This window comes from Lemur catta, chromosome 1 (assembly GCF_020740605.2).
Source record: "Lemur catta isolate mLemCat1 chromosome 1, mLemCat1.pri, whole genome shotgun sequence".
Taxonomy (NCBI): domain Eukaryota; kingdom Metazoa; phylum Chordata; class Mammalia; order Primates; family Lemuridae; genus Lemur; species Lemur catta.
The window spans coordinates 216,135,328-216,162,513 of record NC_059128.1 but is presented as its reverse complement, the minus strand read 5'-3'; the positions used below and the strand labels follow the sequence as shown (position 1 = coordinate 216,162,513).

Genomic DNA, 27,186 nt, shown 5'->3' with positions numbered 1-27,186 from the left:
CCTGGAGACCCTCGCCTCCTCTAAGGCTCCGGTAATCCATCCTGGAGAATCCTATGGGACTGATGCACAGTCCCAGTCCAATCCATTTTCTAGCTTGCAGAGGAAAATCCGGTCCGGTGTTTATTTTTAGCAGCGCTTCCCTGTGACCGAATGCTACAGCTCTTCAGCTGGGATAACTGAGGACCGTATTGGGGAGCGAAGCGAAGGGGGCGGGGCGCGGGAGGCGGTGAAAAGGGGAGGGGGAACGCCCTGCGCATGCGTGCCAGCGCCCATGCAAATCTGCTGTACATCCAGAGAGCAAAGTGGGATGATCTGTCACTACACCTGCAGCACCACGCTCGGAGGACAGCTCCTGCTCGCAGCTTCCAGGCCCAGGTAAAAAAAAAAAAAAAAAAAAAAATCTGAGCGGGCACCGTGCATGCATTTCAATATCAGATGCGCGTCGCAGCCTATCCCCTGTAGAGGCAATCTGCTGCTGCTGCTAAGTGTCCTTTGGTGGCTGATTGCAGCTTCAAGGTTTAAGAAATCCCATCTTTCAGGAAGCCTGAGGGGAAGGAAGGAAGGAAGTACGGGCGAAATCATCAGATTGGCTTCCCAGATTTGGGAATCTGAAGCGGGCCCACATCTTCCGGCCAACTTCCATTGAACTTCCCAGCACTCGAAAGGGACCGAAATGGAGAGCAAAGGTATGTGGTTGTCCCTATCGGGGGACTTCCCGCTGCATGTGCGTGTGGCCAGGGCAATCCTCAGCGAGGGGACTGCAGTGCTTGGGGAGCGAGCATCATACTAGGTCGATAGGAGGAGGAGATGCTATGTCCGTTGCAGCACCGGGGAAGTGTGGCAGGAAGGCGACTTCTTTTTAACTCCCACGGCTTTGAAGACAGTGTTTAATACTCCATCAGTTGCGTAGTGAAGTGTGATGAGTTTTTTTGGGGGGGTAGCCCCCCCAAAATGGAGGAGGAGGAAAGATGTGTTGGTAAAGCAGTTGCTTTTCTGTATAATGGATGGACTCAAATAAATATATTTCATTTGCTTCAGAATTGCTGACAGGCACATTTGTATCTGATATCCAATAATGCATTGCTAAAAAAAAAAAAATGTTTGGATTTCTCTACCCCCACCCCATGAAGATGATATTTCTGGGTGTGTATGACCACATCCTACTGCATTTTGAATATATATCAGCAGACAAATTTGGTCTATTTGAAACAGCATGCGTTAGAACTGACCTCTAAGAAGAACAGTGTATCGGAGTACTGCTTGGTTCAAAAGCATAATGCATTTACTAGTTCTAAACATGTATGTATTAATATTCTCCTCATAAGCAAATCTGCATAATGTGCACATACTAACTGGTAAATAAACTGTAAAAATCAACTTTTGAATGGCATATTTAATGCACATAAAGAAATGACTATTAAAATTGTAAGCTTAGATATCCTTTGGATTTAACCCCATCTATGCAAGTCTGTTTCTCCTTCTCTTTAAAACGCCCACCAGGTTGTGAGAGCCGTGAGTGATATGGTCAGATATCCAGTAGGAATATTGGATGTCTTTAATTCTGGTGAAATCAGAAGAAATGATGTCAACTTTTATGAAACTATATTCATTACCCAGAACTCGAGAAGCTATATTTGAAACAAGGTTTTATTTTTAAACCAGGAATATGTCAGTCACTGTGGTAATGTACTCAGAATCAGGGAGTGGTGGTGGGTTACCTATTTCTGGGCTGATTAATAAAACTGGAGTATTGAATGATAGCAGCTATTTGTTCAATAAAGTATTTTAAGTATTTTATTAGTAGATTTAAAGTTTTTGAGCCTAGGTAAGCATTTACAGTATACAAGGAACTGAATGGACATGGATTAAGACTAACTGGAAATTTTTAGTTTAGACAAATTATTTTTATGATACATTGATGGGCATTTCCATGTCTGACAGTGATGTACACATATGAGAGAATCCACATCTATAAATATACATGAGGCATACATTTATTAACTCTATTATTGAATCCATTTAAAAATGAAAGCCAGTCTTTCTTAACAGATAAAGGTCTATAATATTCTAGTTGATTAAGCATTTCTGGAACATAAGCTTAACAACAGAAAAAGAGAGTATCATTTTACTATAGAACAGTTTTTTGTGTGTGTGATTAGATGACACCTGGTATTTGGTCACTGAATTTGGTTATTTGGCAAGAGTTCCTGGTTACATTTTTGCCTCCAATTTATACACTAATTCCTAGTCCATTATTAAAAGAGGCTATATCTCTCAGCAATAATCTTTTATTTCCCTATATTGCCCATGAAACATGCTACATGTAACTCAGAGTTCCATGTGGTTTATATCTCAGATTGCTAACAGTAGAGTTCTAGCTATTCTTCCAGTCTCGTGAGTTCAAAAAGGAGAAAGAATCTCAGAAATATATCTGAAAAGAATCAGGCCAGAAGTGCTATGCCAATCCAGATAGCAGCTGTACAGTGAATCACAGCACTGACCCAAAGACAATGAAGACTTTTGCCATAAGCCAACACTGTGGTCATTTTGCAGACGTCCCATAATTGCCTCTGAGAAAAGATACGACAAAAGTCTTTATGCATGTTAATTCCTGCACTCCTTTATGCAGCTGAGTTAGCCAGTTAGCAATCAGATTAAGAATGGCTAATTACTTATACTTGGCCTCACTTTCTACGTTGATGCAAATGGCACAGCTAAAAATGGTAGCTAACTTGAAATTTTTATTCTCAAGAAAAAAGAGTGCATTAAGAGGAGAGCGTCTATCCATATTTCATTCTGATTGGTACGTCTTTCATACTTTATGCTACCATGTATAGACTTCTTCCCCCAACAGATTCAAATCTAATTCTAGGAAGACATTCTCAATTGTAAGTACATATAATTTTTTTTCTATTGGGAACTCTTTAAAAATAGAATCAAAAAGTCATATTGCATGATTCAGTTGAGGGTTCAAGTGTTTTCCATCTCCCCCAAAATCTAATGGCTCATTTAATCTTGAATCCTGTCACCAGCATTTGAAAACCTTCACATTCACATTGCTTCAGTATTTGAAAAACCTTTCTTAGAGCACTTGTCCAGAGTATCCACCAAGTTGAACGTCAGTTATAAACAAATAAGATCAATTTATTTTTGCTTCCTTACTTATTACTTGCATCACTCCCTGTCTTCCAGGGTGAAGAGGAGAGGAAAACAAATCAATTGGCTTAGGGATCAATGCACAATCTTTTTGCACCATGTAATTAATATTGTCTCAATGATTTGTTTTGGTGCACAATCTTAGCAGCTTGACAGAATTTGTGCCTTTTGGTTCCTACAGACTTGAGATTCTTAAATGACTTAAAGTATTTAGTATTTAGACAAGTGGTTCACAAACTTTGCTGTACATTAGAATAACTTGGCATGCTTTTCAGACATGCTTATCCTTGGTTGGCACCCAATACCAGCTAAATTAGAATGTTGTGGTGGAAGAAAAGCATACGTGTTTTTTAAAGACCCCCAGGTACAGCAATGTTTGGGAACCACTGATTTAGACTCTTGATAATCAAAATGTGGTTTGCAGACTCATTTTTTAGAATAGGAGAAACTTGATCTTTACTCCAGGTCTATTGAATCAGAATCTTATTTTTTAAAATCCCTTGGTAATTTGTATGCCCATTAAGGTTTGAGAAGTATTGATTTAGAGTGAGGAAAGATTATCTGTCTATCTATCTATCTATCTATCATCTATCTATCTATCTATCTATCATCTATCTATCTATCTATCTATCTATCTACTTTCTTTCTTTTTTCCTCTCCTGCCTATATCAGTTTTATCTTTGTTTAGCTAGGTTTTCAACTGCAGGCTGGCATATTACTTGTAGAAAGAAACACCTGTAGAACTTTTCAAATGTAAAGATGCATAGGCCATACCTTTAGAGATTCTTGTTTAATTGGTTCTAGGGTGGGACCTGGGAATAGGTATTTTTAAATAGCTTCCCAAATGATGCTAATGGCTAGCCAGAGTTAACCACTGATGTAGGGCCTTGCTACTGGTGGTCCATAGACCAGCATTAGCATCATCTGGGAACTTGTTAGTAATGCAGCATCTCAAGTCCTACCCTAAGGCTCACTAAATTAACTAGATTTCAATAAAATCTGATGGTCATTTTTGTGCACATTAAAGTTTAAGAAGCATTGGCTTAGATATAAGGGAAGTGATTTTTTATCTAAGAAAGACTACTCCAGGCACCTCAGTAGAGAAAATTTGATATTATCTGACTAATCAATATGGGCGATCATGGATATATTATCCTATTCTAGGTCTTCTGTTTGCTTTTTTTGAAAGAGCAGAAATGAAGTGGAAAAGAAATTGCCGTCTTGATGGTTAGATCAGAAAATAGACTCACTTTTAAAAACCCTCTCTGTGCTTCCTCAAACCATTTACTTTCAACCCCCAATTGTTTTTAAATGTTTATTCTGTAAGTTCATTGTGAGCACCTGACAATGTCCTGATATTAACTCATAGTAATGTGATGATATTAGGCTGTTTAAATCAAGGCACAGCTTAACAGAATGAATATAACTTTACCCTTTTCCCATTGTCATACATCTCTGTTCGACTCTTTTGAGATTCATTTGACATGTCCCTTGCTACATAAAACATTTCCTGACCTCTCCCACATTGATTTGATATTTTATTGGTATTCATTATGTGACCTAAGTACTTGCTTATTCCTCACATACTGCATTTCTTACAGTCATTGTAATTTTTGTGCTCTTTATTTAAATATTTATGTTTATCTGATATGTGCGTTATGTTTTCAGTTCTGAGAAAGTAAACTAAGGTGCAATCTCTGATCTCAAAAATCTCACTTTCCTATATCATTAATATATTAACCTTCTTGTAGGCACAATCTGAGCCTCTAACATTCCTGCAACCACCCAGGTATCTGCCTTAGGTAGAACATTTTAGTTTACATGGTAGGATTATATATGTTAAATTAAATAGACTTAATTAGTTTTTCATGCCAATTTCATGCATCTGGAAGATTGCAAATTGGGAGAAGTTCAAGAAGTTTAGCTATTAGAAGGGATCCCAGAAACATCAGTTTGATTCCAGAAGATAGAAGGCAGTAACCTGCCCTGCTTTCTCAATAAAGACCTATATGTGTGTTCCCCATGAAGATTAAATTCTCTGTTCTGGGCTTCACACCAGCCATCAGAGGCCAGGCAGGTGCATGAACCAACACATTTGAGGCATAGAACAATTACTTCTCTGAAGCCAGGATGGTTCATCCTGCAAGGGAAAAAGGAAATTTCTAAGCAGCTTATTTGTTTAGCAGAACTGGAAAGTGATTTTAAGAAGAGCTACTTAGTAGTTAAAGAACAATAAAACACTGAAGCCATTGTGGTGGGATAAGTAAAATATAATACAGTAAAATCATAATGTAATAGGATAGGCACTGGACACAGGAGAGCCAGATTCTTACTCCAGCTCTAATGATATAACTTCGGACAAATAGCTTTCCCTCTCTGGATCTCAAGATTCTTAAATATTAAAGGTGGTCTAGTTCATTTAATTCAAAATACACTACTGAGTTGCCACATTGTTCCAGGCAAATTGTTAAATGAAGAGGATAGAGATAGGAATAGTGTGTTGACTTGCCCTCTAGGAGTTTATAATCTAGGGATATATGAACAGGCTCAAGAGTTATCAATTTCTAACACTGTTTGTGTCTTCTCCATTCATCTTTCAGAGTTCTAGTAGGTTACCCAGGAGGTTAGAAGAGAAGGTCTTACAATGATTAATGACCCCCAATGAGGCACTTAACAATATTCTACAGTAATAATGCCTGCCTTTTGTTTCCACTTTCGTTTCTTTAAACAAAATTATTGTGTGGGTGAACATTTGAACTCAAGCTATGTATCTACTCTAAAAGCTGTTCCCACTAACTACCTAGTTAATAACCTATTGTCTGACTTAGGTGGTTATTATGAAGCTTGTTAGCCTCAGTAATGAGCCTGGGGGTGGCCAGCTTATTTACCATTCCCTCATTCCTGTCCTTTTGTACCTTTAAGCTTCTAAAATGTTGGCCCTCTGGTGTCTTGTGCCTACTAAGTACCCAATAATGGTTTATTACATTTGTTAACATTGGGTTTCCTGATTTGTCACGTATTAACAGACATAAATAATGTCCATGAGAAACTTTGTGGTTTTTCTAAAGGCTTTTAGTGTATGTCATCTCCCTTAAAACCTTGTGACTGTGCATTTTAACTTCATTTTGTAGATAACAGAGGCTCAGAAAGACTAAATGGCATAGGCAAATCATCTTACCTTTGTTTCTCTGTAAAATAAGAGTTATTATACCCACCCAGGCACCATACCATAATGTCATGATTTTGAAATAAAACTCTTACCAATAAAGCATTTAGAGTTCTTTAGAATCAGCCTGACTTTCATTATTATTAGCTGTGTTTGTCTTTTCACTAGAATGTGAGATCCTGGAGGGTAGACATTGGTCCTTTGCCATCTTTGTAGTTTTAGCAGCAAGCATACTGCATAGACATTCAATAAATCGTCTTCAGTGTCTTCACAAAGGCTTTAATTTACCAAAAGGGATTTCTTTTGTGCTTATTCTACATTTTTGATAACAACTTCTCTAATACCTGAATTTGTCTCTGTTGTTGGTAGGACTTAGTTTCAAGGCAATTATACAACATCTGTGCGTTTGGGGATGGAGATACATTGAGTCAAGTATTACACCTTGGATGGGTTTAAAACATAGACTATGTAAATTCTGGCCATTAACAGTGGTTCTTAGCCAGATGGTACCTCAGAACCACTTGGCACCCAGTAATGCATGGAACTTAGATATTTAAGAAGCGCTTGGGTGATTAGGATGTATACCTCAACTATGAATCAACAGATAAGCTATAGGGCAGTCACTATGAAACTATAAATGTTCCTGTGTCCTTTATCATGGACACTACAGGACTCCTACTGCCTGGGCCTTGTCTATTATTATTACTCTCTTTAGTGTTAAGAGAGAGTGTGTACATAAAAGAGAGACTTAATTCCTGTACTACAGACTCAGGATAGAAAATAGATATGTAAAATAGATGACAAGATTCTGAGGCTAGGACCACATGTCATTTTCTCCAACATCTTCTTCCTCGTCTTATTAGCATCCTTGTGTGCAGAACATGGTAGGATTTTTTCTAGGATCTATGTCAAATAGTTCTAATTTTAGTTTTCTCTTCTCTACAGTTACTTTTTGAAATAGTCCCTGTCTCCTTGTCTTTGGGAATGTAAGACTCCAACCCAGGAAGGCCATGGTATTTAGCTGCTGCGATGCCACTGATGGTGGTACCTTGGCAGAAGTCCCAAAGGACACCTGTTGCCCCTTCACAGACCTTTTCCTTTTTATTTAATACACACTCTGCCTGGCTCTTTACCTGAAACAAACCCCATCTCTAATGACTCAGAGAGCACAAATAATTAAAAGTGGGGCTTTAAACTACATAAAAGAAATAAAGAGATTATGCTATTCTGTGGTTAGGTTTTTGTTTCCATCTTGTTAATAGACTGGCTATTAGCCTGAGAAGCAGCCCAAAGGGATTAGACTTCAAAAAAAATTCAGAAACTTTCAGAGGCCATTCAGAAGACAACTAAACACATCAAAGATTCCCTTAACAAGCAGCAACACCAATCTCTCCCTACCCCATTCATTTCTAGAATCATCATCCATGTGAAACAATCAGGTTTTACTGAATGTTTTCAAATACTGATAACATTGAAACAGGTCAAACAGACATCAACACAAGGCAAATTAGGAAATTTCTTTTCAGCTATTTGGAAACTGAAAATCTAGATATGTTTCTGGCTTAAAATGCGCTAAAGTGTTTTTGTGCCCTTAGTCTCATTCACATACTAAATTGGGTTTAGATGTGCTACAAATAAGATAATTACATAAGATTTATTGTATGATCATTCTAATTGTTAAAATCTGGAAAGTTTAAAATTAGATTATTTAAGCAGCTTTCTCTAAAGGCTCTTCTTTCATTTCAAAATATGTTCAACATTTCCCACAGTATTTAAAATTGAATTTGGTTTACTTTTCTTTTAGGATTTAAGGGAGAAATATTCGCTTATGTGTCAAGATAAAAATTGCCATGTAAATTGCTTTTTATTTACAAACCTACAAATAATTCAAAATGAGGTGAAATGGGTACTTTTTATCTATGGATTTCACATCCACAACAGCATAAAAAGCAAACTGATGATGAAAATATAGCAAACCCTCAATAATATTGAGGTAAGGGAGAGAGCAAAGCAATGACACAGATGATCAGTGTCAGTCTGTTAAAATAAGATGATTGATTGATTTATTCAATAAGAATATTTCTTGAGTATCTATTATTTGTTAGATGTTCTAAGCCTGAGCTTTTCAAACTGAGGCATGCATACTGGTGGGATTATGACATCATACACTGGGATGATACACTGAGGCATAGAATAAACAGGGTGCATTCTCTGATGAAATAAACTAGCCATATAATCTATTAATCTACCAGACTAATTAGATTATTCTAATCTAATCTAACATATGTTAGAAAACCTGGTTTCAGGTTCTGGTCCCTCTATTGATTCCATGGATGAACCTTGGGAAAAATCTCTTCCTTCTCCTCTCTGGAGCTCAGGGTACTAAACTTTTTTGTTTTCTTTTTTTTAACTTTGTTTGCCTATTGATTTTTATTTTCTTATTACAAAGAAACTGCTTTTTTTTTTAGTTTGTGTGTATTCTTCCTTGATCCTCTTTAGGCTTGACTTCTATATAAAGTAAAACAGGGTGATCATAATTACCACATCCACTTTTAAGGACTCAGTGTAAGTTTGAGCTAGCTTGTCAATGCTGTGATTGTGTGGCTGAAGTTGTTGGGTTTTTAACTGGGTTAAGCAATTCATTTGGTTCTGACTGAGAAAGCTCTAAAACTGGGGGAAAAGTGCTACTCGGCTAAAGTTTTCATACAGCATGATTGTGACCACATATAGGTTACAGACATATGCCTGGATTGAAGGATGGCAGTGCTGGCCTTGTGGAAAAGACCCTGGCTTGGGAATCCAGAGACCTGAATTTGAATCCTAATTTCTGCACCTTCTCACTAATGTGAGTTTGAGCTGGTCACTTTCTTTCTCTGGCCTTGTTCTCATCTGCAAAACAAAAGTGGATTAGACACAAGATTCTTTTCATTTTTGAGATTGTAAGAACCAGCATTTGTGAAGCGTGTATGTAGGGACTATAGTGGATAAGTTCTGCTTAATCGTTTATGGTTGGCTGCTTGTTCTCTCCTACCTCTTTGGCTAACTCTGTGGCATTTTTTGCTCAGCAGATTGTACATTATGTTTTAACATCTTTTTTTCACCCTCATGTGCGTCCTCTTTACAATTAAGATGAGTTTATTTATACATCAGTCATATGTGAAGTTGATTTGGTGGATAGGGTTTTCTTTGCTCTGCCAGCCCGAATCAGAACCTTCCTGCTTTAAAAATAAAAAAAAAATGACAAGCAGTCCAACAAGTGTTGAGTGTTTTACTGACATTATAGAAAGGAGATTTGATTTTCTTTTAGTTCTCAATCATTAGTAATATATTATTCAAAAATAATTGCACTCAGTCCTTTATTGTCTTCAAACAATTTAAAAACCAATACCTATTTCTTCCAATGTTTGATTGACTACCAGTCATTTTAGATAGAAGCAGCATTTTTTACTTCCAGATGAAAGTTTTCCAAGGTCTAAGAGTTTCATGGTTAATAAACTGAATTTCTTGATTGTGCAAAGAATAAAGGAAAGTGGAATATTTACCAGCCACTAACATGTTTATGAACATGAGTTATAAGCAGAAGTACTTATGATATAATGATAATTATAAAAAACAGTATATGTGGATGTATACACTGATCACAATAATGTAAAATTTGTGTCTCCATGGACGGATAGTAGATTATAATATGCAAAAAGTGACAATATTTGGGCAACTATTTGTAATAATTATCATTGGACTTTTATTCTTTGCAAATCTTTTATCAATATTTTATTACAGTTTTCAATAAAGCATCAGTACACTAGGTATTAGGCCGAGTTATAAACTGTTAAACAGATCTACCTGACCTTAAAAAAATCTCTTTATGCTTCCTAGTTTCATGCTTTTTTCATATCAGACATTTAAAGGACATTTGAGAAGATAACTGAGTCTTTTCAAATACTGCTTATGTTGCTTTTACTATGTTTTCGTCACCGTGCTTTACATATATTGACTCATTTCATAAAAATTGAGTGAGGCAGGCACTGTTGACATCCCTATTTTAGTGGTCGCAAAACGCAGGCATAGAGATGTTAAGTAACTTACCCAGGTCACACAGCTCGTAAGTGGCAGAGTGGCTTCAGAGTCTATGAGCTTAACCACTACTTAACATCAAGGCATACTTTGCTCTAGTCTGATAAGCCAGCCTAATAAACCTTTCTTTGTTACTGAAAAACTGGCCGAGCTATGTATGTACAGATTTTATTAACCTTCGGGTTGCCCAGTCTGCAGAATTAGTCTCACCCAAGGCCTGGGCTAATGAGATCCAGATTTGGGGAATCACTGGAAGTTCCTGTCTGCTCTCATGTGGATTCAAGAGAGAATCCACTGCTCTTCTGTGCCTTGTCTTGGTTTCTACCCCCAGGAGCTTAATTAAGCATGAATTGCAGCTTCTTTTTCTAACCCTCACCTTAAATAGCTGTCCTGTTTATTTGGGAAGCTCAGTGGTGTGGTAGGAAGACCACAAGACTTGAAATCAGACACACAACTAGCAACTTTTTAATCCCTGTAACTTGGGCAAGATATATTTCTCTTTCTTTGCTTCCTAATTCGTATAATAGATCTCTTTCAAGATTAATGGGACAAATGAGAAAAATATATATAAAGAAACAAGCATAAAATTCGTACCCAATAATGACAGCTGCTGCTGTTGCTATTGTTGTTGTCATCATGTGACCCCTAGGCTTAGTACTTCTACTTCTGTATGGGGCTGGATTCTTGCCTTAATATCACCACCATTAGGTTAGACCCTCTGCATAGAACTAGATGCAGCTTATGATATCCTTCATACCACTGCACATGAGCATTCCTGATGCATGACAAGATTCCTACCTGATGCTGGAGGGCATTGCCTTTCTTAATCTTATTACCATATTCCTTCTTTCCCCTATTGTTGCCCCTCTTCCCTACTTTGACACCAGTTGTGATTGGTTTGGAATTGGTTACATTCCTCTGTACTTTACTTTAGACTGGTGACCCTTGCTGCCCTCATTAATTTTCTCCTTCATCTTGCTTAGTTCTATTTCACTCATTTTTCTCTGGTTGGAGCCGCCAGAATGCCATGCAGCTGTGCTATGCAGTTTAAAACAATAGTTTTAAGTCACACTATGAATATCAAAAAGTAGTGACATCGTTTGGTTCATTTACTGATCTTTTTGATCAGAATTTTATTATTTTGTCCTTATTGTCTGGCCTAAAATGAAGTCTAATTTCCTTAGAAGACAGAACTTGACTATCGTAACATGAGTGTTGACACTGTTTGTTAGGTTTAGGAAACATTGCATTGCTCATGTCAGAAGAGTGAGGACAATTTTCTGCCAAGTTGTCAAACTTAAGTGTGCATTATGATAATGGCAGGCTTGTTAAACACAGATTGCTGGGCCCTACCCCAGAGTTTCTGATTCAGTGGGTGTGGGGTGGGCCCAAGAATTTGCTTTTATAACAAGTTCCCAACAGGTGCTGATGCTGCTAGGCTAGCTAGGGACTGCACTTAGAGAACCACTGGTGTAGACAACCTAGTCGAAGATTCTCTTGTGCTTGGGAATTGGATTGAGAAATAGATGTATATTTTGCTGATTATTATGGAAAAATAAGCACCACATGTACTCACCAGTAAACTGGTTTCCCTGATCATCATCTAAGTGCACATTTGGGAATAACACCAATTGGGTATCAGACAGAGCTGGGGGCTGGGGGAAAGGGATGGGTGTATACCTACTTGATGAGTGTGATGCACACTGTCTGGAGAATGGACACGCTTGAAGTTCTGACTGGGGGGATGGGGGGAGGGGATGGGTGCATACCTACGTGATGAGTGCGATGAGCACTGTCTAGGGAATGGACACGCTTGAAATTTAGACTCGGGGGGGATGGGGGGGCATGGGCAATATATATAACCTGAACTTTTGTACCCCCATAATGAGCTGAAAAAAATATATATAAATATTAAAAAAAAAGAAATGTCAGAATAAGGATCAAGAGTAGCATTCTTATGAGGGAATTCCAGAACTTAAAAGAGGAAATGAGATCACATCTAGAAAATCACCCCAGCATCACCCACAACCACACTGGCTAATTAATTAATGCAACGATCCACGTTTGGTTGTATCCATTTACCTGTGCCAATGCACATTGCTTGTCATTAGGACTAGAGATGAGAAACCATACAGGTTTTAATCTTAAGAACACCTCACAAATTGGCTTTTGAAGGTATACAGAAACAGAACCTAGGAAGAAGTGACAGCTGGCAATGCATGTGAAACTTTAGATTAAATTTACTTTTACCATCCTATCTTGTGTGGATTGCTCTAGCTAGGTTTTATAGGTCAGGAGCCAATGAATAAGACAAGGTTTATACCATCTACTATTGCACAAGATATCTAAATACAATCTTTGGGGATAGAGAGAGGAACTTTAGGAAGAAGTTGACATTTGAACTCTTGAAAAAATGATGGAACTAAAATATGGAAAAGCATTCTGGGCTGATGGAATAATGTAAGCAAAGGTAGAGACACATTAATGTATACATGTAGCAACTAGGAAAAGATTAATGGAATGATTTATTCATTCATCTAGCAAATATTTGTTGTGCTGGACACTGTTCTACATGCTGAATATAGTAGCGATGAGACAAAGTTCTCCCTCTTTCATGAAGCCTGTAAGGTTGGGGACAGGATACAATGAATGATGAATCATAAAAGAAAGGTTAGAGGCAAATTGTGGAAGCCTGCAACAAACTATGTAATGTAGGTGATGATTTCATTTACATTTCAAAAATATTAACTAATGTAATCATCTTTAAAAAATTAGATTCCTGGGGCTTTTAGAATACAATTCTACTTACAAAGCTTTAATTATTCACTAGCTTTTCAAGAACACAGCTACTGTGCAAAGCAAGGCATACCTACAAGCACACTGCCATGGCCAGAGGAAATGGTGTGGTCCAGCATTTCAGTCTGACTTTTGCCAATCTCCGCTGCTGACACACTTCCCTTGTTTAATGGAACAGTGAGTTTCATTTCAGTTCACTTTTGGCTCTCAACTCCCTGAAATGCTAGCATTGAAACTTAAAAACTGGTATTTTAGAGTAAAAGAAGTCTAAAGAACCCCTTGAAATATTTCAGGCTTAAAAATTACTGCCTGAAGACCTACAAATTATTAAGTCTCAGAATTGTAATGACAGCAAAAACTACAGAAGTATATTAATACATGCATTTTGCAACTATGTTCTATAAAGTTTTTAAAACTCTTCTATCCTTAAATATATGAAGAGTCATATGAGAAATGTTTGTCTCCAACCTCACCCATCCCTTTCAATGGTATATTTTGATGTGCTGATGAACTTTTTTTTTTTTTTTAGAGAATATAGATAAGCTAAAAGAGTAGTTTCTAAATCCAATTCTTGTCTTGATTTTGGTCTATCCACTTCATTAGGCAAGGTTCCTGGTTTCCCCAATCCTGGATTTTCTTATCTATATAATGGAGATAATAGTAGTACCTATTTGTAGAGCTGTTTTGAAGATTAAATTAGATATTATATGAAAGTGTTTACCACACTGCCTGGCATATAGTAAATGTTCGATAAAATGTAGCTATTGTTACTTCCAGCATCTCCAAACTGCCTCATTATAACCTCTGCTATAAAATCATAGCCATGGGCTTTTGCTGAGTCTGGTGGATTCAGATTTAATTGTTTAAATGAACTCCAAGCACAAGAATTCCTGTCTGAGCTTTATTTATAACTTGACATAGGGTTATAAAGTATGGCAGCCACAAAGATACTGCTTTTGGATCAAAGTCTTAAAACTATTCCAAGAAGACGTATCCTACCAAACTGGATAGTCGTAATCAGTAGTTGAAATCTAGACAGCGCCTTGTATAGAGGAGGTCTCATCCTGGCTGGTGAAAAATTTATGAATAAGATTTTGAAATGAAGGTCAGCAGATGATTTTCCTCTAATACCTATACGGAGTGGTTAGACAGATGGCAAGGACAGCCTTGTCTTTGCTCTGGGCAACCTCTTTTGATCTCTATTGACCCCACGGAATCATGTCTTAGTAAAGATGGGAGGGTGTCAGGGAACAAACTGCAGCCTCCTGTGATACTCAATTCCTTCAGAAATGCTTTTATAGCAAGAATAGTACAAAAATGATCCCTCATGCTTAAAATTTGAGGGGATTTCCTTCTTCTCTTTTTCTGTTTTTACTTGCTATTTTTGTCCCAGTTATAGAAGGTATATTATGAAAGATAATTCCTTGTCCCTTCTCCCATTTTTTTCCCTATCGACACAAGCAGTCTCAACTTTTGTTGATATTTACCTTTGCATTCTAAACAATATTCTTTTCTAGCTACATCTTAATTTCTCACTCTGTTTATTGATGTCACACCAAGGAAATGATCTTCAACTCTCTCCCATTATCACATTCTCACCACAACATGTATCCTTTCCATCCCACCATCTTTCCAGGGCTGTTACATTGTTATTTTGGTTGGATAAGTATTTAGCAGTTACATTATTATAATTATGTCAATGCTTTTCATGACTGAGACAAATTAAACGCTGACTCCTCTTCCTTTTGTCATAAAATTTTATTTTTTCTGTGACTGACAATTGTCTTGTTTTTGTTTGCTCTGCTTTCTACATAGTTTTCACTATTTAGCTCTAAGTCCCTGACTGTTGTCTGAATTTCATCTCAAGACATTGAAATACACAGATATTCTATCAAGTTCGTCGTCCTGAAGTAATATATCTTGGAACTTGATGACTGGGTGCTGTGTGTGCACTTTTACTTTGATGTGCACTGGCTTGGTCCTGGGATCTCCTTTTCCATCACTGAAAAATCTCTGTAGGTCACTTTGCTTGGATCTTTCGTTTTGCTTTTGTTGTATCCTGTGTATTATTTTTTCATAGTTTACTCTGTTGTTTTGATGGAATATATTCTCCAGTAGATTCCCGAATAAAAGAATATATGGTAGTTAAATTTTGTGGGCCATTGCATATCTGCAAATATCTTTACTGTTTGTTCATGTTTGAACAATAATTTGGCTAGGTATAGAATTCTAGGTTTAAAATAATTTTTCTTCAGAATTTAAATGACACTACCATAGTATCTTCTTTCTTCCAGTTTTGATGTTTTGGTCTGATGTCATTCTGACTTCTTATTTTTTGTACATTCTTAATATTTTTTCTCTCTGAAAACCTAGTAGAATATTTTTTTCCTTGAGTTCTGAAAATTGGTAATGATTTGCCTGCTTGTGGTTTAACTTAAACTCATTATTCTGTATACTTACTGTGGAAATGCTTTAACTTTCTTTAATTCTAGAAAAAAAATTTAAAAATTCTTTAATTTCTAGAAAATTGAAAATAATTTAGTTTCTTGAATTATTTTTTTTGATCATTTCCTATTCCCTGTTGTTTTTTTTTTTTTTTTGGTTGTTGTTTTGTTTTGTTCCAACTCTGTGAAAATCTTGTTACTTAGATATTGATATCCTGGATTTATTTTTCATAGGTTTTTATTTTTCATATGTGTCATTTTCTATTTTCCATCTCTTTTGATTTTCCTCTATTTTCTAGATGATAGGCTCAAATTTATCTTCTAATCTTTCTTTTAGATTTTGTCTTTAATTTCTGGTATCAGGTTTTTAGTGGCTAAGAGCCTTATTTGTTGGTTTTCTTTGATTGTTCTATTTTATATTATGCTGTCTTATTTCACTGATGCAATACTTTCTAATATTTTGCTGAGAATATTTATGATATACTTTTTAGAAGGTTTCATCTTCCTCATAGTCTCTGTTTCCAGTAAGGTTTTTGGTTTTCGTTTTCTGTCTTTCAGAAATTTTGTTTTGATTTCTATCTTTCATATTAGAGACTTTCTGGAGAATGTTTTTATATTTGGTTGCCTGCTCATATTTTAGAGTGGGTGTAGAGGGCTAAGAAGGTGACTGGAAGCTCATGCATATTTCAACAGCAATGATCTTAGTTGTATAGTGATCTTGGTGGGCTTTTCATGGGGGTAACTCCTGATATTAATATCTTTAGGTCTTATCTCTTATGTTTACAAGATTTCTCAAAGAAGACTCTTCCACTCTTCTGCCTGAATGGTAAAGACCTGGCTCTGAGGGTTCTGTGGGTGTTGGCAATCAGTATACAAATGTTCACTGGATCTCCTAGTTTTCGATGTGGTACTCACTATGCCCACAGAGTGGACTACTTCATTTCCATTACAAAGAATAAATCTCTAGTCTTGTACTGGGATGGGGTAGGGCAGTTGGTTAAATGCTTAATGTGTAGGAGAGGGCTCGAGGTTATAACACCTTCTTAAAAACAACCTTTCCACCATTTTTGCATATTTTACCCCTTCTCCCTTTACCCCACCTCTAGACAAATGTGGCGTTACCATTGTCTAAACTTTTAAAAATCGTGTAGTCTAAGTTAGGTCGCTTATTGGTTTTCTCCACTGCTGACTCAGGATTCACCTTCCTCAGATCTGCTAAACCCCTTTATATTTTCACCAGCTAATTTGTCAGTTCTAAAATTTTGTTATTATTGTCTTCTCTCCCTTTTGTTTCATCTTTGAAGATTTATGCAACACACATACATCTTTATTGTACTTTTAATGATGTTTCAGGTAGGAATGAAAGTAAAAGCCAGTTTTCAATCTTTCATCCTTACTTAGAAGTCTCTTTACTTTTTAAAGATACCAGATAACCTTGTGGAAAGATAATCTCAGCTCAAAGGTCTTCTAGATAACATTTTTAGGGTTCTCAGCAGTGCCCTGGCCAACTCCCTCAGTTTATTCAACACACTTTAGGTTGTCAGATACCAGAATCATTAAAGTATTCTTCCCATGAGAAAAGACCATGCAAATCACTTAAAAGAGTTACTGGCTTAAGAGAATTACCAAGATCATCTCCAGACAGTGTCTTAAAGTTGTCTTTGATGCACTCATTCTTTCTTCCACTTGTCAGGCATCTACTGGACACTTCCCCTGAGCCATGCTCATTGCTGAGCATTGGCAAAACAGGATAATGAATAAGAGACACCTCCTAACCTTATGAACCTTCCACACTGGCATGGAAGACAAATGCCAATGTCCAAAATGCAATATGGTAAAAGTTATCATAGACATATTTATAAGTGCTAGAGGCTCCAGGGGGTGGGAGTGATTAAGTCAGCCTTCAAAGTTCATGACTGGAAATGTGTATCAGCTCTCATTATGTTCAAGCAAGAATTTTCCAGAACATTCCTCTGCCAATTTGTAACTGGCAAAATTACTAACTTCCCAGTACTGTAATAGAGTTTTTATAGTCAGAAGAGAATTTGGAAATCCTTATTAGCTTCTTCATTTTACCTAGAAAAACTGACTCTCAGAGAAAAGGTGGTTTAATCCTAGTGAAATCAAGATTGAAACTCAGGTTCCTTGATTCTCATATTAATGTTCTTTCTACTAAACTATGTTGGGTCCCCACCAAAAGCCCAGTTATCTATTTAACATTATTCAAATGTTTAATCAGTGGTTCTAAGTCTCAGAAATCTGGAAGTACTAATTTTTAAAACTTCCAAAGATTTCTTTAAAAACAGTAATTTAAATGAAGGAGCTGTGCTTTGGACTTAGGTATAGGACCACAAACTCTTTCATGTAATACCATAAAGAGAGAATGGCTTGGAGTTCTCACTGCTTCTTTTAAAGGCAGGGTCACAGTTCTTAAACTAGAAGAAAAGGGTTTTTAAAATTTGTATAGGATAATGTTGATTGAATTTAAATTCACCCAGCACATTCAGGGGACAATTTCCCAGATGAAGCACTGGGATGCCATTTTGCAATATATTTTTGAGATGTTTCCATGTTTACATTGTCTTGAAAGCATACAACAGATGTATAAACATAGAATTTAAACATTTTGGAGAGGCGGAGAATGTTGTCTTCAATGAACACTTAAGAATGTAATGTATTCTGTTAAATTTATGGTTTCATGAGTTAATTAGTGATTAGCAAATGGTATATTATTGGAAAGCTAAGAACTATAAAAAACATATTGTTCAATTGTCAGTTCTGTATCAGTAATATAATACTAACAGTAATTACTCATTAAAGGCAAAATACTGCCTGAAAGAGATCTTATATCTTCCCAAAGTAACATTAACTATTTATATACACAAATACATAGATTGTGATTTTCTAAATAAAATTTTTCTTGATTCTTCTCTACTGAGAGGTTTTTCCCTCCCTGGTCTTCAAACTTCTCCTCCAGTGTTGATTTCTTTATGTACTATACTATACTTCCTTGGATCATGGCCACATTTCTAGGCTGTGAGTGTCATGAAGGCGAGGACTATGTATTGCCTCTTTGTAATTACAGCGACTTGGCGTGTATTAACTGTATGATGGAAGGTTAATTGTGTGAATAAAAATATAAAGCCCTCAATGTGTAATAATATTGTTTATTTGATTTTTAAAGCACTTTTCATTACCCCAGGCATAAAGTAGCTAAAGACTCAGGGATGACACACATATAGCACACATGCCTCAACTTCCCCTTCTTTGTCTTTTGAAACATCACTCATCTCTACCACAGGCTCAGATATAGTCCTTTAAATAGTGGATTGTATTCACTGTGACTTAACTTCCTGTTGCCCATGAAAGAGAATTAATGATTCTCATCCCTGGGAAATCTAGTTAGGCATAAAAACTGTTTCCTCCACCTTGGTAGAAGCAATTTCTCTGCTGTTTCTAAAAATGAGAAACAAAACAGTCTCTTCTCTGTTGTTCTCATTTTTGTACAATAGAGAGTGGCATGAGTCTTCATCATTATCTGTGTATCTGTGTTGCTACCAGTCTTCTGGTTCTTCTCCCTCCTGTCAGAGCCTTGCTGTTCCCTGTCAGCTTCCACGAGGCCAGCTCAGAACACCTCCTCACATCCTAAGCACAGCTTTGTCTTTAGTTACAACCTTAGTGACTGAGATTGTACTTCTCAGGATTTTTTGTGAGTGCCAACAAAGAGACTTCTGTATTAGTTCAAAGGAGTGGCATTTCTGGACCCACAGCTATCATCGCCTTTGTTCTTTAAAATAACCTGGGATTTCTGCTTCCTAAGGGCTGGGAATAGAAGTGTTTCGGTTTTCTCAGCTTAAACATGGGAGCTAAAAATAAGTGGGTAACGAAGTCCTTTCTTGTCCTTGGTGTGTAAATAACCTTGGTAGACATGCATTTGGTTTTTTGTTTTTCTTTTTAATTTTTAATTATTAGGGGTATGTAATAGTTGTATATCTTTAGAGGATACTTGTAATGTTTTGACACAGGCATACAATGAGAATTAATCAAATCAGGGTGATTGGGGTATCCATCACTTCAGCCATTTATCATTTCTTTGTGTTAGAAACATTTCAATACCACTCTTTTAGTTATTTTAAAGTGTACCCTAACTTATTGTTGATTATAGACACTGTTATTCTGTCAAATATTGTTCATTCTGATTACCAAACTATATTTTTGTATCCACTAACCATCTCCACTTTATATCCCTGTCCCCACTACCTTTCCCTGTCTCTGATAACCATCATCCTACTCTCTATCTCCATGAGATCAACTGTTTTTAATATTTAGCTCCCACACATGAGTGAGAACATATGAGAATTGTCTTTCTGTGCTTGGCTTGTTTCACTTAATATAATGTTCTGTAGTTCCATCTATGTTGTTGCAAATGGCAGGATTTAATTCTTTTTGTATACTATGCCATTGTATATATGTATCATGGTTTCTTTATCTATTTATGTGCTGATGCACACCCAGGTTGATTCCAAATCTTGACTATTGTGAATAGTGCTGCAATAAACATGGGAGTGCAGATATATTTTTGATATACTGAATTCCCATCCTTTGTTTACATACCCAGCAGTGGGATTGCTGGGTCATCTGGTAGTTCTGTTTTCAGTTTTTTGAGGAAGCTTCGTACTGTTCTCTATAGAGGTTGCACTAATTTACATTCCCACCAACAGAGTATGAGGGTTCCCCTTTCTTCACATCCTTGCTGACATTTGTTGTTGCCTGTCTTTTTGAAAAAAAGCCATTTTAACTGAGGTGAGATGATATCTCAGTGTAGTTTTGATTTGTATTTCTCTGATGACTAATGATGTTGAATATTTTTTCATAGACCTGTTGGCCATTTGTATGTCTTCTTTTGAGAAACGTCTATTTAGATCCTTTGCCCATTTTTTAAATCAGATTATTTGATTTTTCCTATTGAGTAGTTAGATCTCCTTATATAGTCTAGTTATTAATAATCCTTTGTCAGATGGGCAGTTTACAGACATTTTCTCCCATTGTATGGGTTGTCTCTTCATTTTGTTGATTGTTTCCTTTGCTGTGAAGAAGCTTTTTTGCTCGATGTGATCGCATTTGTCCAATTTTGCTTTGGTTGCCTGTGCTTTGGGGGTATTACTCAAGAAGTCCTTGCCCAGACCAGTTGGCTATGCATTTTGGTGGTTGTCCTGCCCTTTTTCTCAGTAATCCACTATTACTTTTACATAGGTTATTAATCTGGTTAGTGTTAAAATTCTTTTGAAATCATCCTTCATATCCATAAATACTTCACAAAGTTACTGGGAAATACCTCTTAGAATCTTGGCTAAATAGGATGAAAATAAGGATTATAACAAATAATTCTTTTTCTTGGACTAATTGTACCTGTAGAACAAAAATTTCTGTGGATTTATTTATAAAAGAACTAGATGTGTAGTAAGGAAGTCTGGATTCAAGTTTAGCTCTGTGACCTTGGACATATCACTATATATATATATATATATCTTAAAGATATATATATATAAAGATATAAAGATATATATATATATATATCTTTCTAGGCTTTAGTTTATTGTAAGTAATGGTAAATATCTTGCCTCTGGGGTTTTGGGAAGGATTCAAGGAGAGAAAGTGCTTTGTAAACTACATAGTACTATATAAAAGCAAGTTGTTATTAATAGAGACTTGACTATTCCCAATTGTTTCTGCTTGGTCAGTTAGTTCTGGATGAATAAATCGGAGAGGACAGGAAGGAAGAAAACAGCACTGGGCTGGGAGTCGGGTGACCTGGAGTCCATCCTGGTGCTGCTCAGCACTCAGTCACTGGCTTGATGTGACCTTGGCAAAGTCATTGCACCTCATGTGCTTCTGATGCGTCATCGGTAACATGAGGTGGGCTAAAGACAAGACGATCCAGAGACTTTCTTCCAGTTTAAAAAACCCTATGGTTTTTGGAGTCTAGATAATGAGATTATTATTTATTTCAGGTTATCATTAAGTTTAGATTATTAAATCAGAAGTCCTACCAACTTGGGGCCCAAATAATACGTGTATTCTGAATACATAATTTTAAAGAATTATTTTAAAGAAAATGCCAAAGCTAAATTTTTGTAACCACTGAAAAGGAAGCAATGGCATCTTCTAGCCACTAAATTTTTTCATTGTATCTGGGAGGAATGGATGAAATTCTGTGTGAGAAATCAATTATATCTATACCACCTAAAGCACATTTTTGGTGATATATTCTCTAGTGACTTTAAATTTGTTTCTTTTCCTTCATTTAACCAAAAAAATGAGTATTTGTTAAAGTCAGGCACTATACCAAGCACTGTAGATGCACAATTAAGATGGTTCCTATTGTAAGGAATAGTTGATTTAGTGTAAAAAACAGCATGTGTTTAAAATTATACAGGGATACCTCATTTTATTGCACTTTGCAGATGTTGCTTTTGTTACATGTTGAAGTTTTGCGGCAACCCTGTGTCTAGCAAGTCTATTGGTGCCATTTTTCTAATAGCATGTGCTCGTTTCATGTATCTGTGATACATTTTGTAATCCTTATAATATTTCAAAGTTTTCATTATTATTATATTGGTATGCTGATTTGTGATCAGTGATATTGGCATTATAATTGTTTTGGGGTGCCACAAACCACACCTGTATAAAATGACAACTTATAATAATTGATAAATGTTGTGTATATTCTGACTGCTTCACTGATTGGCTGTTCCCCCATCTCTTTCCCTCTTCTTGGCCCTCCCTATTCCCTGAGACACAACAATAGTGAAAGTAGGCCAATTAATAATCCTACAATGGCCTCTAAGGGTCCAAGTAAAAGGAAGAGTTGCATGTTTCTCACTTTAAATAAAAAACTAGAAATGATTAAGCTTAGTAAGGAAGGTATGTCAAAAGCTGAAATAGGCTGAAATCTAGACCTCTTGTGCCAAACAGTTAGCTGAGTTGTGAATGCAAAGAGGTTCTGGAAGGAAATTAAGTGCTACTGCAGTGACCACATAGATGATAAGAAAGCAAAACAGCCTTTTTGCTGATATGAAGAAAGTTTGAGTGGTCTGGATCGAAGATCAAACCAGCCACAAAATTCCCTTAAGCCAAAGTCTAACCCAGAGCAAGATCCTAACTGTCTTCAGTTCTATGATTGCTGAGAGAGGTGAGGGAGATGCAGAAGAAAAGTTTGAACCAAGCATAGATTGATTCATGAAGTTGATGGAAAGAAGCTGTCTCCATGACACAAAAGTTCAAGGTGAAGCAGCAAGTGCTGATGGAAGAAGCTGCAGCAAGTTATCCAGAAGATCTAAGATAACTGATGGAGATGGCTACACTAAACAACAGATTTTCAATGAAGACAAAATAGCCTTATATTGGAAGAAGATGCCATCTAGAACTTTCACAGCTACAGAGAAGAAGTCAATGCCTGGTTTCAAAGCTTCAAAGGACAGGCTGACTCTCTTGGTAGATAGAAGGTAATGCAGCTGGTGACTTTAAGTGGAAACCAATGCTCCTTTACCATTCTGAAAATCCTGGGCCCCTTAAGAACTATGCTAAATCTACTCTGCCTGTGCTCTATCAGTGGAACAACAAAGCCTGGATAACAGCACATCTGTTTACAGCATGACTTACTGAACGTTTTAAGCCCACTGTTGAGACCTAGTGCTCAGAAAAAAGATTTCTTTCAAAATATTAATGCTCATTGACAATGCATCTGGTCACCCAAGAGCTCTGATGGAGGTGTACAAAAAGATTAATGTTGTTTTTATGCCTGCAAACAAACATCCATTATGTAGCTCAGGAATCAAGAAGTTTTTTTGACTTTCAATTCTTATTATAGAAGAAATACATTTTGTAAGGCTATAGCTGCCATAGATAGTGATTCCTCTGATGGATCTGGGCAAAGTAAATTGAAAACCTCTGGAAAGCATTCACTATTTGAGATGCCATTAAGAACATTCATGATTCATGGGAAGAGGTCAACATATCAATATTAACAGGAGTTTAGAAGTTGATTCCAACTCTCATGGGTGACTTTGAGGGGTTGAAGACTTCAGGGGAGGGAGTAATTGTAGATATGGTGGGAATAACAAGAGAACTATTAGGTTATTAAGTATGAAACGTCCGATTTCCTTAAGGACTGAATGTAACAGTTGATATCTCTGACATTTCACTTTGACACTTCTTGTTTTGTTTTTATTGTGAAGGTACATCCTCATTCTTTCAAACGCACTGTTTGGCTTGTGATTATTTTTCAATTTTTTTGTAGAGCAATTTTTGTGAAACCCTGGGTAAGTCAAAAATTTGAGTTATTTTCGAATATGAATCAGCATGGCACCAATGCAGCACAGACAGCTCAAAATATCAAGGAGATGTTTGGGAAGGATGTGGCTAATGAATGAACAGTACATCAATGGTTTGAGAAGTTCTGTTCTAGTGATTTTCATCTTGAAAATGAACAACGTGGGCACCCTGAGACCAAGGTGGATAATGATGAGTTGAAAGCTATAGTGGAAGCAAATCCATCTCAGCCTATGCATGAATTAGCAGCAAGGTTTGTGGTTACCATTCCAACAATATTGGGCCATTTGAAACAAATTGGCATGGTAAAGAAGCTGGATAGATGGGTACCACATGAATTAAATGAGTGTCAGAAGAGAAATCGACTTGAAGCTTGCCTTTCTTTGCTGTCACAACATAAAGGCAAACCATTTCTACATCATATTGTTACATGTGATGAAAAATGGATTCTTTTTGACAACTGCAAGCATTCAGCATAATGGCCAGATAAACATGAAGTGTGGAAACATGTCCAAAACCAAATATTCATCAGAAAAAGCTAATGGTGTCTGTTTGGTGGTGCAGCGCTGGTATTATCCACTACAGCTTCATGAAACCTGGTTAGTCAATTACAGCAGATGTCTACTGCAACCAATTAGGTGAAATGATGAGGATGCTTGCAATTAAGCAGCTGAGATTGGTTAATAGACACAGGCCAATCCTCTTGCAAGACAATGCTCGATGACATGTTGCACAGACAATGCTGCTCAAACTATAGAAGCTGGTCTTGGAAACTCCCTGTCATCCACTGTAGTCACCAGACCTTGTACCAACTGACTACCACTTCTTCCAGGCTTTGAACCACTTCTTACAAGGAAAAATATTCAATTCTCAACAAGCTGTGGAAAGCGCCTTTCACAATTTCATCGCCACTAGCTCCCCAGGCTTCTTTGTGCTGGCATAAACAAGCTACCGTTAAGATGGCAAAACTGTGTTGATAGTTTAGGTGCATACTTTGATTAATTGTACTGCTTCTTGTTTGCGATGTAATAAATTACACTTTTGATTCAGAATTGGGCATCTCATATTTAATGACCTAATAGAAGTGGAGCCTGAAGATGAGACTGAATTGCTGCAATCTCACAGTAAAACTTGAATGGATGGGGAGTTGCTTCTTATGGATGAGCAAAGAAAGTGGTTTCTTGAGATAGAATCTACTCCTGGTAAAAATGCTGTGTGACCATTGTTGAAATGACAAGAAAGGATTTAGAATATTACATAAACTTAGTTGACAAGTTTGAGAGGATTGACTCTAATTTTGAGAGAAGTTCTACTGTGGGTAAAATACTATCAAACAACATGGCATACTATAGAGAAATTTTTCCTGAAAGAAAAAGCAACTGATGTGTCAAACTTCAGTATTGTCTTATTTTAAGAAATTGCTACAGGTACCCCAGCCTTCAGCAACTACTATCCTGACCAGTCAGCATCCATCAACATCAAGGCCAGACTCTTCACCAGCAAAAAAATTATGACTTGCTGAAGGCTCAGATGATCTTTAACATTTTTTAGTAATGAAATATTTTTTAATTAAGGTGTGTACACTGGTTTTCTAGACATAATGCTATTGCTCACTTAACAGATTACAATGTTGTGTAAACATGACTTTTATATGCACTGGGAAACCGTACAATTTGTGTGGCTCTCTTTATCATGATATTCACTTTATTGTGGTGTACTGAAACTGAACTCACAGTATCTCCAAGATATGCCTGTATAAGAAAGATAAAACAAATCTCCAAGATTACAGGATAAGAAGAGATTAATTTTTTTCTCAACAGATAGATGGAAGGTAAAATATATGGCATCTTTAAAATGCCTTATAGATTATAGCTGTTTTTCTATACATTATCTTGTATAAATATTACACAGACTTTGACAGGCATAGAGCAAAATACCATCTTTTGGAAATCAGTTTGAAATCTCTTGAAACTCCCAAAGCCTAAGCAATGTATAGAAAATACTGATAAGATATATTGTTATTTAAATAATTAAGATGGGTAGCTATACATGATCAACTCTTTCAAATTTCTAAAAGTTTTGCTCATAGTGACTTGGACTAGTTTTTATATTTGGGCATGAATGTCACCCTGTTAACCATTCCTTTTTTAAATAAGAAGGCTATAACAACCTTTTCAAATTAGGTAATGTAGGTCTATTTTATTCTATGTATATTTTGAAGGTGAATTTATTTAATAGGTATAGCACATTGGTTTGTTATCACAAAGCTAGGAGTAACTTTGGTTCAGTTATCTAACTTTAGCATTATTCACAATGACCATGATATGGGAGCAAATTAAGTGTGCATAGACAGATGAGTCAATAAAGAAATCGTGATATGTATACACACACACACACACACACATACACATGCACAAACACAATGAAATACTATTTAGCCTTTCAAAAAGGCGATCTTGCCATTTGCAACAGCGTGGATGAAGCTGGAGAACATTCCGTTAAGGGAAATAAACTGGATACAGAAAGAAAAATACTACATGATCTCACCTGCATGTGGGATCTTAAAAAAAAAGTCAAATACATAGAAACCTAGTAGAATGGTGATTACCAGGTTACCAGAGGTGGGGGTTGGGGTGGGGCGTGGGGAGATGCAGGTCAAAGGGTAAAAAGTTATAGTTATGTAGCATGAAGAAGTCTAGAGATCTAATATACAGCATGAGGACTATTGTTAATAATATTTGTTAAGAGAGTAGATTTAGGTGCTCTTACCAAAAAAAAAAAAAAAAAGGTAACAATGTGAGCTTATGGATATATTAATCGACTGTACTAACCATCTTGCTATATATATGCATACATATATATATGTATATATGTATTTCAAAACATCATGTTGTACAACTTAAATATATACAATTAAAAAGTATTAATACCTAACTTTACAGATAATGAATATAATATGCTCCTTTTTAAAAAATACTAATTTTCACAAAAGAAGTATCTTGCTTAAGCACAAAAGCAGGTCTATACTTATGGTCCCCTAGACCAGCTTCCTTGCCTCTATGCCACAGACAGAGCAAAGACTGCAGCAAATAGACCTTCATTTGATATGGGAAGTGCACAAAATTGTCTTGGTCTCTATTTTGCCTTTAGTGGAATATCTTTCCATGAATTTCTTTTAAAATAATTAATGCTGTGTTTAAAGTTACCACTACTGTGCAG

General features: G+C 36.4%; 1 protein-coding gene across 1 annotated transcript in view; it reads left to right on the top strand.

The window, feature by feature from the left end:
• The first annotated feature begins 433 nt into the window (after positions 1 to 433).
• The window catches only part of FGF12 (fibroblast growth factor 12), a 514,517-nt gene continuing 487,764 nt past the window's right edge, over positions 434 to 27,186 (top strand). The window contains exon 1 of the mRNA XM_045539944.1: positions 434 to 686. Coding sequence (XP_045395900.1) covers positions 674 to 686 — 13 coding nt within the window. The 5' untranslated portion in view covers positions 434 to 673. The remainder of the gene's footprint in view (positions 687 to 27,186) is intronic.